The following is a 13,986-nucleotide window of genomic DNA, read 5'->3' on the forward strand; positions in this document are numbered from 1 at the left end:
AACACGTAGCATATGCCTGGGGTGAATATCAAAGGAGACAGGAAGTCCTTCCTAAGAGTGGACCAGTCCAGCCACAAAGGACCTTCTCAACCATGCATCACGTTGCTCCCCACCAGAAGTCCACACTGCAAGAGCTGCTTAAGTGCGCCATGTGTTCTTTCTGCCCAGCTCTTTTTATCAACCTAGTCCCTCATCCAGGAATGCCCTCCCAACCTCCCCTGACCATCTCTCCATCTCCACATACCCAACTCTTCCCCACTTAAGGTCCAGCTAAAATACTACATGCTTCATACCTACACACCCCATTCTGGCTCCACAAACTCTCAAAGCCCTTTTCTACATCTCCCCTGGCACTTGTTATCTTTCACTGTGCATTTTGCCACTGGCCAATCTTCCTTCCCAAGACCGTACAGCTCTGTGAGATGTGCTTCCACATGACGGTACCCATTTGTTCATCCATCTCCAGAACTCTGCAGGCTGAGACACTGTGACTTAGTCTCTTGGTATCCCAGCATTTAACTCAGTGCCTCACAGAAAGAAGCTGCTCAAATTCCTGTTGGGTGTATGCAATATTAATTCCTCGTGCATTGGAAAAGCTATTTAGGTTGATAACTCTGCAGCAAAGGAAAGGAGGGGATTGGTAGCAATTCATAACACATGACATCAGAATCTCTTGGGAAAGGGACTGTATGTTTTTAATATCATGACAAGTGCTTAAGGCTTTTAAAAAAAACAAAGAAGAGGTGGAGAGAAATCCAGAAGGTTTGAAGATGACAGATCTGTTCTGCTCCAAATAAGGAGGAGTACAGAAGTTATCGCAAAGAGAAGGATAGGAGAAAAAAAGAAAGATGGAAGGGGAGGACAGACCAGGAAAGGGCAGAAAGTCAAGGCCTTTCCCCATGACTGACTACATCTATGAGTTAAGAGCTGCTTTAGAGCTAAGTGAATTCCTGAAATGCTTAGGGAAACAGGGGTGTGTCTATGTGTATCTGTGTGTATCTGTGTGTGTGTGTGTGTGTGTGTCACCAGTGAAACACGTTAGGTTTCATGTCCAAATTAACAAGGGTGTGTATGTGTCTGTGTCTGTCTGTATCACCAGCGAAACACATGGGTTTCATGTCCAAACTGACAAGGGTGGAACCAAAACACTTTTTTTCAGAAATGGGGCCCAGAAGCTAAGAAAAGCATTAAGTTAAATTAAACTAAAAAATTCACAAAAATTGGATGTGATAGAGTACAGGCATAGTGCAGTGAGGCCCTCTGGACTTTGACAATCTCTGCAATTAGGAGATAAAGGCTAAAACTACGAAGAACATGGACGCCCTAGCTGGAATCTAGATTTTATATGTAATACTCAATCTCTTCCGGTAGATCAATCTACCAGAATTTAAAAATCTAACCACATACTAACTGGAAGTGTCAGTCTACATCATCTATTGAAATTCCCTGGTGGCTCAGACAGCTGCCTGCAGTGTGGGAGACCTGGGTTTGATCCCTGGGTCAGGAAGATCCTCTGGAGAAAGAAATGGCAACCCACTCCAGCACTCTTGCCTGAAAAAGTCCATGGACTGAGGAGCCTGCAGTGGGCTGCAGCCCATGGGATTGCAGAGTCAGACACGACTGAACAACTTCACATCTATAGATTCCTATTACCCATTTTGGGTCACCAAATGTCACTCTAATACTTGGCAAAATCTAAATGAGGTCAGTAGGATACTTCTTTGGGAATTAATGCTTACAACTGTGATGTCATTCTGTTTTTAAAGACAGGCTTGACCCTATTTCCCAGTTTGTTTTTTTTAAGGAACTCATTAAACACAAATGTATTAAAAAGAAAATGTCGAGGAGTCCAGCAGTAAACACAAATATATTAAGATGGGTGTTGGGGGAGGGGGGGCGGGGAGGGAGGGGGAGGTGCGGAATCCATTCCCAGTAGGAGATAATCCACCATGCTGCCTACAGCAGTTGCCTCCCTCCAGCCAGGGCAGCCCAAGAACCCAGCAGGCAGTAGATAAGAGCCTTCTCAGGCAATGATGTCCTGAGCAGGAGGTTCCAGCTGCCAAAGTCCCTGCTGAGACTCCTTCGCCCCAGAACCAAGGCAATCAGACAAGCCATCTTCCTGTTCCCCAATCCACCAGCCTCAAATACCCCCAGGGCCCCAGCAGACACTCCCGTGTGGAAACCCCTGCATCAGGATGCACTAGTGACTAGACTCTTTCCAGGGAAGAGGAAAGTGGCCTTTCTTCTTCAGCTACTTCAGAAGTCCTAGCCATCTGCAAATGTCAGGCTACTTTAAGCCCACTACCAACCCATGATAGCCCAGAGCAATGCTCTTCCCTCCCTGCTCACACACACACAGCCCCTCACTCCCCCGCTGACCAACCCGTGCAACAGCACACACAAAGAGGGTGGGGTGGAAGAAATCACAGTCGGCTTGGCAGGGCTGGGTCAAGTGAAGAAACAGCAGTGCTCACTTGTACCCTAGATTTAATGAATGTGCGCCAAACTCCAGATGCACTGAGGCCCACAAACACTCCCAACCCCCAAAGAGGCCCTTTCCCCTAGAGACAGCCGCTGGCAGAGGCCCAGTCAGAAATCAGTGTTAGTAAACTGATGAGCAGAAAGATTAGTTCAGCTTATGAAAGTCGGCTTAAAGGAGATGATACATACTATGCAAGAGGTCAGACTGCATAAAAGTCAAATGTGTGCTGGTTAAGATCCACCCAAAGCAGTTAATTACTTACGACAACGCTCACTTGGATGTGTAAACGCTGGAAAGCTTTTTATTTAAGTCATTATTTAAATCCCAGCATTTGTGGTTTGACCTGCTTGCCTTCAGTCTATCGTAATTAACACATCTATCCATGTAGGCCCATGAAAAAGCTCCAAGAAAAGAATCTAGGCGCAAATAATGTCCTCTTTTCTCTCCTAAACCCTTTCCCCAACCTTTCAATTTTCCACTTCTCTGTTATGGAACAAAAATATGTGAAATAGCAAAAATAAACTCAAGTTTATTCTAAAGTTGAACTTTGGTTTATAAAATATTCCATTCATTCCGTCACTCAAAATTCCACCTAAATGAATTAAGGCATCATACGCCATTAGCAGCAAAGTACACACCAAGAAACAGTAGAATGAACTGGGCGAAGAGGAATCCAGTAGTTAAATTGAAAGACAGCAACAAAATGTACCTTCGGACTGAAGCTACAAAATCTCAGGTACTCATGGATATTGAACTCATAATACCAGAGAATTACAATCTGAATTTAGAGTTTCAATCACAGGACTATCCAGCGTCACCCAAGAGTGAACCTGACACCATATTCTTGTTCAGCCTCAGAATGAAGTAGAATTAATAGCTTTTCCATCACAGTACATGTCAAACTGGCAGAATTAGGAATACCCAATCATCCTGATGATGCCCTTCTCAACACCTCTTTTCATAAATAAAACAATTAAACCCATGATGACCCTCCTGGAGCACATAAAGTAATGCTTTTCTGGTTCTGGTATACAATGCTACTTGTGAACTGACACCCACACCCTCTTCCTTGCACACACTGCTGAGTAGCACCTTTAAGTTTTATCTTTTTCTTGATAATTTTTTTAAATGTTAATGTTTATGTGATGACAAGAGAATAGAAGCTTCACATAAATAAAAACTAATATGAACTTTCACTGGTTATCTCAGGACAGTCAGAGGAGAAAAACCCATGAAGATCTTGTGGGGGAAAGCTACTTGATAAATTTATGCATTTTTAAATGCTACTACAAAAAATGCACACATCCTAAGGAACTAAATCTACTAACCTCTACAATCAATGTGATACATGGTTTATCCAGTCTTGACAAAAATCCTCTGGATCACCAATGGTATGTTCATCCACTCGTACATATGCAATTGTATAAAGAATCTATTATTTAGAACACCAGGGAAAAAAAAAACAATTAAAAGATTTATATTTATAGCTACCATTTAAAAGAACAAATTAAGCAATTTTCATTTTTATGCTAAGATCTCCTACTTTGATGCATGCCCTGCTTTTGCAAATTCAGAATAAGGGGGGAAATTATAGTCATTACCAAATTGGAGAAATAGTAAGGAACATGTCCATAAATAAAATTTGGTGTGTAGAAATAAGGTCCTACTGTATGGGACAGGGAACTATATTCAATATCCTGTAATAAACCATACTGTAAAATAACATGAAAAGGAATAAATATGTATAATAAGCACTTTGCTGTATACCAGACACAACATTGTAAATAAAGTATGCTAAGTTAAAGAAAAATTGAGTGCGTAGAAGTAATATGCTAATACTTTATATATTTTATATATATACACACATATATATATACGCACACACACACACATACTGGTAGTTATTAAGGCTAAAAACTCCAATAAACATACATATTGTGCGTGTACATATATATCATAAACATACAAAACTTTACATTAAAATTAGAACAAAGTGTCTGATTTATACCATATTTTTATAGGAGCATTAGTGGATGGGCACACATGCTATTAACACATTACAACAATTGAGAATGTAAATGGTCGATAGTCATTACCCTGGGAAACCTTTGCCCTCTTTTGACACTTTTGATCCCCTTCCCTGGTTCTTTCTGACTTCCTCTCATCCTTATCTATGCATAGCCCCCAGACAGCTGTCTTCTGGACAATCTGTCCACATCACCCCACATTCTCCCAAGCCTCAGAATCAAAGTTCCCACACATCTGCAACCCATGTGCCCAGCACTGTACCAAAGTCCTTAGCATGTATCATCTCTTTCCACTCTTAGGACAACCCTGTAAAATAGCTCTGTTATCCCACTGTACAAATGAGAAATCCAGGCCCCAAAGTTAGGTCCTTTGACATTAAAACTTAAAAATGGCAGGGATTTCCCCAGTGGTCCAGTGGTTAAGAATCTTATCTTTCAATGAAGGGTATGTGGGTTGGATCTCTGGTCTGGGAACTGAGATCCCACCTGCTGCAGGCCAACTAAGCCTGTGCAACGCTACTAGAGAGAAGCTTGCAAGTCGCAACTAAGACCTGACACAACCAAATAAATACCTAAAAAAACCAAAATGTGGCAAGGTCAGGATTCAAAACTAGCTCTGACTTCAAGGCCAGAGGTTTTAGTCACTATTCAAAACAGTCTCCCTAGACAACTCAACATGGGTGCCTCAATAATTTAACCCATTCATTCAACAAAAGATTTACTATTTCTTGAACACAATCCTGTTCTCTCTTATCTCTATTCTTAACTCCCAAAATCTGTCTAGAGGCTACATTCTCTCTCCTTGTAATCTCTCAGGTAGATTCTTGGAATCATTTCTAACTCCTCCAATGAATAACTCCCTACTATTCAGCCAACAGTTTCTGCCTATTTTCAGGATTTTAGATATATTACCTGTTGAATCCACTTCCACTATCCCAGTTCAGACCTCAAGCTTCTGCTAACTTGGCTACTGTAATATTTACAGCAGTAAATATTCCTTTTAGTCTTGCTGCTCTTGGTCTCTGGACCCTTGCAATCAATGTTAACATCACGGCCACCTGTTAAACTTATAAAAGGACCTACTCATGTTACATTCCCTGCCTAAAAGCCTTTGATGGTCCTCTACTGTCTACAGAACAAAGTTCAGACTAGTCGCGTGGGCATTCGTATGCAAGCCAGTCCCAACCTATCTTCCCAGCTTTACTTCCTACCGCCATCCCTCACCAAGAATAATAATTTATATAGAATTTAACTGTCTGTACCTTGCATTAACATGAACTTCTTATGGGAAAGAAACGGAGACTTAGTAAGGAAATATATTTTGCTCAAGATCTCAAACTGTAAAAGGCAGAAAGGGCCAATCTCTTAACTCCAATCTTTGGAGTTCCATGGACAGAGGAACCTGACAGGCTACAATCCATGGTGCCTCAAAGAGTCAGACATGAATGAGCAACTAACAAAAAATACTACACTGAATGATAAGCTCCGTGAGGCCAGGACCATAAGCTAGTTACTCCATTTTTAAAGTCTGCTTATTGAACCAGAAAATGTGTGGGGAAAACAAGGCATTTAAGACAGCAAGTATCATGGCAGAGACTGTCAGGACCGAAACCAGAGACCAGCAACTTGGATCAAACCATCTGGGCACACTGGCAGTGCCTACAATTTTAACATCTATCTTCTGAACAAAGTCGAATGCCCCAGTGCCAATTATTCTCGCCTACATTGGCCCTTATGAAACATTACAAGTTAGTGCAAGCAGAATTTAAAACAAGAGGAGGTAGAAGTGAAAAACGACAAGTTATAAAAAGCAGAAATACCATCACTATTTTCCATTCTAACCTTCCTTTTTAGCTAAGTAATCAAAACGGAGATGATACTGGCTTGATTTGGCCTGTTTACACAGCTCAGCTCAGCTGCATGCATGGCTGCCATTAAAACAGCCGTCTCTCGGGGGCTGTTTCAGTGTGCTCACAGACTCATGTTCACCTACACAGCTACACACACAGCCTCCCTGTCTCATTCCCTAAAAGAGCCACTAAGATGCCTGGCACTGGCAGAGACTCTCTCAGAAGACATATGACATGATGACTATCCAGCCAACATCTGAAAACTAAAGTGGCTGTGTCGAGCGGTCAAGCTGAGTAGCATCCATGTGTTTGAGAGTCCAGGCTGTTGCTCCTTCCTGAGTTGCCTTTACCCCAAAGAAGATCAGGTTCTAAGGATGCCTTAGAATTATACAGCCCAAAATATGAAACCAATGAACAGCTGACCAGGTGAAAAGTCTCAAATGCTTCCTCTCCTCAGTCAGATCTCCCTATCCACTGCTAAAATATAACTACAATGTCAACATTTCCATGCAGTGGCAGAGGATAATATTGGAAGAAAAACTAGACATGCCTTGCACTGAATTTCATCCCATTCCAAACAGTTACATTACCCTAAATATAAAGAAAGAAAACTACAGACTGTGATCTTAATTTACAAACTAGATTTCAGAACTGCCTTTAGCAGTCAGAAATAATTGTTCTCTATTTCAGCATCTTCCCCAAAAATCTATTATGTCCTATTCAATGAACATCAGAATCTTATAACATTTTATACACTATAAAAGGTTTCTTCTGGAGGCTAGCAAGACATCGGGAAAAAAGCCATGCTGATCTTCTTATAAACTGTATTTTCCCCTTCAGAGACAGTAGTACAGCAGTGGCACGGGATTAACATAAACTCTGGAATCAAAGACTCTGAGTTCAAGCCCCAGCTCTGTAATATGAGACAGCTTTACCAGACAGTAACAGTACCAAAGTCACAGGGTTGTAAGGATTCAACCAATTAACATGTACAAAGTGATCAGAACACAACAGTAAGTTCTCAATAAACATTAGCTTTACCATTGTTCTATTACAATCACCTGATTCAAAGTGACAATGACAGGATGTTTATGAAAGGATAAAAAATTTTTAACAAATTCCAACCCAAGATTATCCTGCTTACCTTTCGGCAACCTTCATACATGATACCACTCCAAGACACTACTCGGAAAAAAAGAAAGAGAGAGAGGGAGAGGGAGAGAAGAGAAGAGAAGAGAAGAGAAGAGTAAAAGACAAGCCTACCCATCAGTTTTCCTCCTCAGCAGCTCCTAGAGTGTGGTAGCAGATACACTGAGAGCAGCTATAGATTCCATTTAAATTTTTAACATGCATATCACTTCAAGTGCAATGGTAAAACGCAATGATTTAAAATCGATAGAAAGGCAGCGTTACCAACTACACATCTCAAAATAACAGACCTGAGGACCAAAACTGTTAATATTACTCTAGTATAATTTATAACAACTCATACAGTTTGGGCCCGACATATCTCTTTACATGTATTCTTCCTCTTTCTTCTCAACAGTATTTTAATTTCATCAGCAGACTTCTTTTGTCACCCACAGCAGTGTAAAAAAGCAGTCAGATAACTGGACTAAAGTAACATGTCGCTGAGAAGTTAGGAATGCATCTGACTTCATCTCTTCATCAGCATGAACACTCTACGACAGGGGACCCCCACCTCCAGGTTCCTATTAGGAGGCCAGCCACGCAGCAGGAGGTGAGCTGCAGGCAGGCGAGGCTTCCTCTGTATTGACAGCCACTCCCCATCGCTCATATTACCACCTGAGCTCCGCCTTCTGTCAGATCAGCATTTGATTCTCAAAGAAGTGCAAATCCTACTGTGAACTGTACATGCAAGGGATCTAGTTTGCTCCTTCCTTATGAGAATCATCCCAAAACCACCCCCCACCTCCAGTCCATGGAAAAATTGTCTTCCACAAATCCGGTCCCTGGTGCCCAAAAGGTGGAGGCTTGCTGCGCTATGGTACACCGAGGTACACAGCCTAAAGGCTGGCTACAGATGCCCGTGAGCCATCTGCGATCCAACTCTAACTCTACCACCTACGAGCTGTGGGATCTTGGGAATCTAAAATGCCTGTTTTCCATGCCATAAAACAGCAGTAATAACTTTACCTACCTCTTAGGATTATACTGACGAATAAAACAATCTATACAAAGCACCTTAAAGAATGCTAGTGCTGAAATACTGAAGTGTACTGTTGTCTCCAATTCACTTTGAAATGCATCAAAATAAGATGGATTGAGTACTTAATACCACTGAACGGTACACTTAAAAATGGCTAAGATGGTAAATTTTGTTACGCATGTATATCTTACCACAATCCTTTTTTAAACAAAAATAACAAAATAATTAAAATAATACTGTAAAGTGTGGCTTGAAAATGGACAGATATGTGATAAAGCCAGTAGTGAAACATCATATGTAGAATCAACTTTTCTGCATGTCTGTGAAGATTTTTATAATAAAATATCGGGGGGAGGGAACAATGCTGGCATCTAGTAGTTTGCTTTTATTATCATCTACTGGGGCTTCCCTGGTGGCTCAGATGGTATAGAATCCATGTGCCAGGGCAGGAGATGTGCCGTTCGGTCCCTGGGTCCAAAAGACCCCCTGAAGAAGAAAACAGCAACCCACTCCAGTATTTCTGCCTGGGAAATCCCATGGACAGAAGACCCTGGTGGACTACAGTCCATAGAGTCATACAGAGTCGGACACGACTGAGCAACTAAGCACAGAGCACACACAGCATCTACTAGTCATAAACAACAACCAGCAAATATTCAGATACTTAGCTCCTTTTTTTTTTTACAGCCATCTCTCCTTTTATTACAGCCTTTCTGAAACTGAAAGTGATTTTAAGTTCCTTATATATATGTGCAGTATATTATGACTGTAATTTCAAGTTAAATTATTCTAAGGTATCAACTACCAAGTACTTAATCTCTCCTTAAATACAGAAACCAAGTCAACAGACATCTGTAGTCAATGACTGGGGATTTGGCCAAACAGAATGAAAGGGCAAGGACTGGAATAACTTCCTCCTAACTTTTCCAGTAGCTGCTAAAGCCAATAAATTCCTTAACCAGAAGAACTACAAACATCTTAACAGGTACTGATGTACAGGAGTACACATGTATACAAATACATCAGCCACTTAAGAATGAGATCCAATTCTTCCTCAAGTTTTGTTCCCCATTCCAACTAGTAATTTATAGTTTAATGTGTTTAGTGGTATAACATGAATTCAGGTATCTAGCAGTGGAACCACTTAAAAAGTCAGACCACCTCACATTCCTTGGGATGGCTGCTATCAAAAGTACAGAAAATAACAAGTGTTGGCAAGGTTCTAGAAGAAAACTGGAGCCCTTTGTTTACTGCTGGTGGGAACATAAAATGATATAGCCACTGTGGAAAACAGGATGGCAGTTCCCAAAAAAATTAAAAATAGAATTATATCACACAACAATCCCACTTTGGGGTATACATACAAAAGAACTGGAAGCACAATCTCAAAGAGATACACGCACATTCATATTCATATCAGCAATAGTCACAACAGATAAAACATACCAGCGTATCTATCAACAGACAGATGAGTGGATGAGAAAATATGAAATATACATACAATGGAATATTAGCCTTAAAAAGGAAGAAAATCCCGTCACATGCTACAGTATGGATGAACCCTAAGGATATTATGCCAGATGAAATAAGCCAGTCACAGACAAATCTTGTATGAGTCCACTTACATGAAATATCTAGAGATGTCAAAATCATAGAGACAGAAAGTAAAATAGAGGCTGTCAGGGGCTGGGAGGAGGAGGAAGAGGAGGAGGGAGGAAGGATTTAGTGAGCAGTAAACTTCAGTTTTGCAAGATGAAAAGTATTCTCAAGGTAAATGGTGGTGATGGTTGCATAACAATATGAATGTCCTTAAGACCACTGGCCTATACAGTTAAAAATGGTTATGATGGTAAATTTCATGGTACGTTTATTTTACCACAATAACCAAAAATGGAAGAAAAAAGATCAGGGAGCTGACCTCCCCAGAAGGCCTGGTGGTGGTGCTCCAGCTTGACAATAACAGGCAAGCGACAACTCTGTGACTATCAGCCCCTGTCTATCTCTAACCACCGCAAGAGACCCAATCTACTCAGGCTCTGTATCCTAACCAGGGTCACATCAATTCTTTATTTCAGCTTCAAAATGACCAAACACCACTACTGCTACGCCAGTTTTGTGTCAAAGCAGCAGGGAAATTTAACTCTCTAAACACGCCTCCTCTTTAAAACAAAGATAATTTCTACCTACCTGCTTTAGTAGGCTGTTACCAGGGGAAAAGTGAGATCATGCATATTAAAGTAGCTTTAAACAGCCAAAGACCAAAGAAACAGAAATTATTATTATGTGTACAACTACTTTCATATGGAAATTGAGAGAGGGGGCTGTAACAACAGAAACTTCCCAAGGCTTGTTACACCTGTCCCAGGTTTCATTCCATTTAAAACGCACAGCATCCCTAAATAATACCTTTCTTGTTTTTGATCATAAACTGAAGGGCAGCACGGAGAAACCCAACACTTCAACTTAAAGCTTTATATCCAAACACCCCCAAACGCAATCAGAAATTATCTTACAAGTCCTAGGAAAATTCGATTTTTTTTTGACCCCCAGCGTGGGCCGGCGGCGCCCGGGAACTACACTTCCCACAAAGCACCAAGGCGAACCCGGGCGGCGGGCGGAGCGGCCTGTGATTCAGGGTGACCACCGCTTTCCCCGAACGTAGATCGCCGTCCCCCGGAAAACTGCAACGTTTAAGGTCAAGTGTGCACTGGCTCTCCTTTCCCAGAGCGCTGTCACCCCGAGGCTTCCCCTGCAGCTAGCGCCGCGACCCTCTCTGCCCCCCAGTCCTTCCTGCTCCACCTGAGGGTCACCGCCTATTCTTGACCTTCCGCTGATTTCCAAAGTGTCACAACACGGCACCTTCTCCCCCTCCCCGAAAGCGCTATTTCCAGAACTCGCCCCACACTTAGGACCGGAGAAATCCACGGAGAGGTCAGACGGGACGGTGGGCACAGCCCGCCACCCTGGGGCTCCGGCCGCTCCGCCAGCCCAGCCTCAGCGGGCAGGGGAGCTAGGCTTCCCCCCCAGACACACCGAGCCGAGGCGGATCGCACACAGAGGGCTCCTCCCGGGGCTCCGGTTTCAATTTCGCAACGTGACGGTGCAAAGCTGAGGCCTACAAACGCCAGCGGTGGCGGCAGCGGCCCGCCCGCCCACCAGGCCCGAGCGCCCCAGCCCCCCACACGCCGCAGCCGCGGCCCGCCAGTCCGTCCGTCCAGCCCGTCCCGCCCGGCGACCCGACCCTCCCGTCTGGCCCCGGCCGCCGCACCCCCGGCCCGGCGCGGCGCTGACTCCGGCTCGCGGCCGCAGGCTTGCCGTGGCACTTACTCAGCTCGTCCTGGGAGGCGGAGGCGGCGGCCGCAGCCATGTTGCGCCGGGGAGGGAGGGAGGGGCCGGAGGGGGAGGGTGCGGACGGGCGGCGCGGGGGGCTCGCCGCTCGCGGTGCGGCGGGGGCCGGGAGCCGCCTCCGGTCGCTCGGCGTGGGCCGCGCTGCGCCCGCGAGGCCCGCCCGCCCGCCGCCGCCGCCTGCGTCCTCCTCGCTGCACGCGTCGCTCTCCCAGTCCCCCGCGAGCTCGCGGCTGGGGCGCTCCCGCAGCCCGGCGCCTCTGCGGAGCAGCCGCCGTCGGTCGGCCGAGTCCCCCGTGCGCCCGGCCCGCGCGGCGGCTCTGCGGCTCCGCGCCGCGCTCGCCCGACTCACGCCGGTTTTATATTTAGAAAGAGCTGAGCCATCCTCCCAGCGGCCCCCCCGCCGGGCCCCTCGCGCGCCCGCCTGCCCGCCCTCGCTCGCTCGCTCGCTCGCGGCTCGTCCTGCCCACCTGCCGCCGCCCGCCCCGCGCGCGGGAGCCGGCCCCGCGTGCGCTCCCCGCGCGGACCCCGCACGCGGCGGCCTGCGCGGGCGGCCCGGCCTAGCCGCTTCCTCGCCCGCCCCTCCGCGCCCGCGCAGCCTGCGGCGGCCCCGGAGCGAAACAAACGCGCGGGCCTCTGACCTGAGTCCGAGCCGGTCTCCATGCCGGCGATGCTGCGCTCGGCGCCGCGACGCGGGCGCCCAGAAGTGAGGCGAGCGGCGAGCTCGGCCCCCGGGGAGCCGCGCGCCGCCGTCCGTGAGGGGCTTGGCCGAGCTGGCCCGGGCTGCCGACCGGGGAAATCCTCGAGGCCGGGCCGGAGCTCTTTCTGTAAAGGTCTGTGGCTGTCACGTTGGCTGGTCCCGACCTGGAGAAACACGCCCGTCCAAAGGAAGAGACGTGGACTCGGAAAAGTAAAGCTGGGTTCAGAGTCGGCGGGAGGAAGCCCCGCCCTGCGCCTCCCGCCGAACTTTTCAGCCCTGCAGCTGACTCAGTCCCGGGCGAGCCCTGGCGCGGCGATCGGCCCTCGACCCTGCTCGCTGGGCTTCTTTTATACTTAAAGGCAGTCACAGAGTGTAGGTTTCTGATGCTCTTAGGAACTAGGACTACCCAGTGAGGGAAGATCACTACTCCAACTAAAAGTTCAATAAACTAGGATTTTTAAAGTTCAAATGCAAGTTTGTATGCTTACAGGAGCTGTTTTCTTACATTTTTGTTGCAATCCCTACGTTCTTTTTGGTAACCCGAGTGATTGAGTTTGAATATAGTGATTTAAACTTTACGCCTTGTTTGCCCGTGACGTCACTTAGATAAGGCGTTTGCATAATTGCTTTACTTCAAGTGATAGTACTGGCATAACAAATTAGGTACAAGATCAGGTACATTTTGTGTGTGTATAAGAAGAAATTAAGATCCTAAGTGAGTTGAAATTGTTTATCTCTAAAAGAAATCTATAAAAACCTAGCTAATCTCTTGAAAAATGAATACGTACCATTCCAGATGTAACTTGTACAAGTACAAGATATTTACACAACAGTAAAGACGTTTGTGTCCTTTATTGCTTTTACTATAGAAATTATACACGATCTTTGCGAAATTTTTAAATATTCAGAATTTAAAATTGAAAGTGAAAGAAAGCCCTTGCGCCCTCCCACCATCTCACTCCCCAGAGAAAACTGCAGTTTAACGGGTGCACTTGAATGTACATCCTCCAAGGCCTTGTCTCTGTGTACACATGTATAAAGCCCCCAAAGTAAATAAGTGGGGAGGGGGTTCAGATTCATGATAAAAATTCTGTATCACTGTTTTTCCCCCATAAATATTGTGCCGCGTTAACTCAAAAAGCTCTACACCACCACCACTGTTTTTGTTGATGACTTCATAGTATGTTAAGTTAATCAGTCCCTTTTTTTGAGGACGTTTTGCTTCTTTTGTTTGATGGTGACACGAAAGTCGACGAACTAGTTGCAAATAACACAATACCGAAAATATAAAGTAATTTGTCCCCCACCTCCCTGCTCGCCATCCCCTCGTCTTACCTACTGGAGATGATTCCTGTTAACAGCTTGGTGTATACAACCTTTCCTGATCATTTCTATGAATGTATAGATAGCAT

General features: G+C 45.0%; 1 protein-coding gene across 3 annotated transcripts in view; it reads right to left on the minus strand.

Moving 5' to 3' along the window:
• The window catches only part of ECPAS (Ecm29 proteasome adaptor and scaffold), a 111,954-nt gene extending 99,165 nt beyond the window's left edge, over positions 1–12,789 (minus strand). The window contains exon 1 of one of the 3 annotated variants that reach the window (XM_052645398.1): positions 12,516–12,789. In XM_052645398.1, the coding sequence (XP_052501358.1) occupies positions 12,516–12,537 (22 nt within the window). In that variant the 5' untranslated portion in view covers positions 12,538–12,789. Of the gene's footprint in view, positions 1–3,810; positions 3,915–11,856; positions 11,942–12,515 lie in introns of those variants that run through there. The other 2 variants (XM_052645396.1, XM_052645397.1) reach the window with 2 other exon arrangements.
• Positions 12,790–13,986: the final 1,197 nt, after the last annotated feature.

The sequence above is a fragment of the Budorcas taxicolor genome, chromosome 8 (genome assembly GCF_023091745.1).
Source record: "Budorcas taxicolor isolate Tak-1 chromosome 8, Takin1.1, whole genome shotgun sequence".
NCBI lineage: Eukaryota > Metazoa > Chordata > Mammalia > Artiodactyla > Bovidae > Budorcas > Budorcas taxicolor.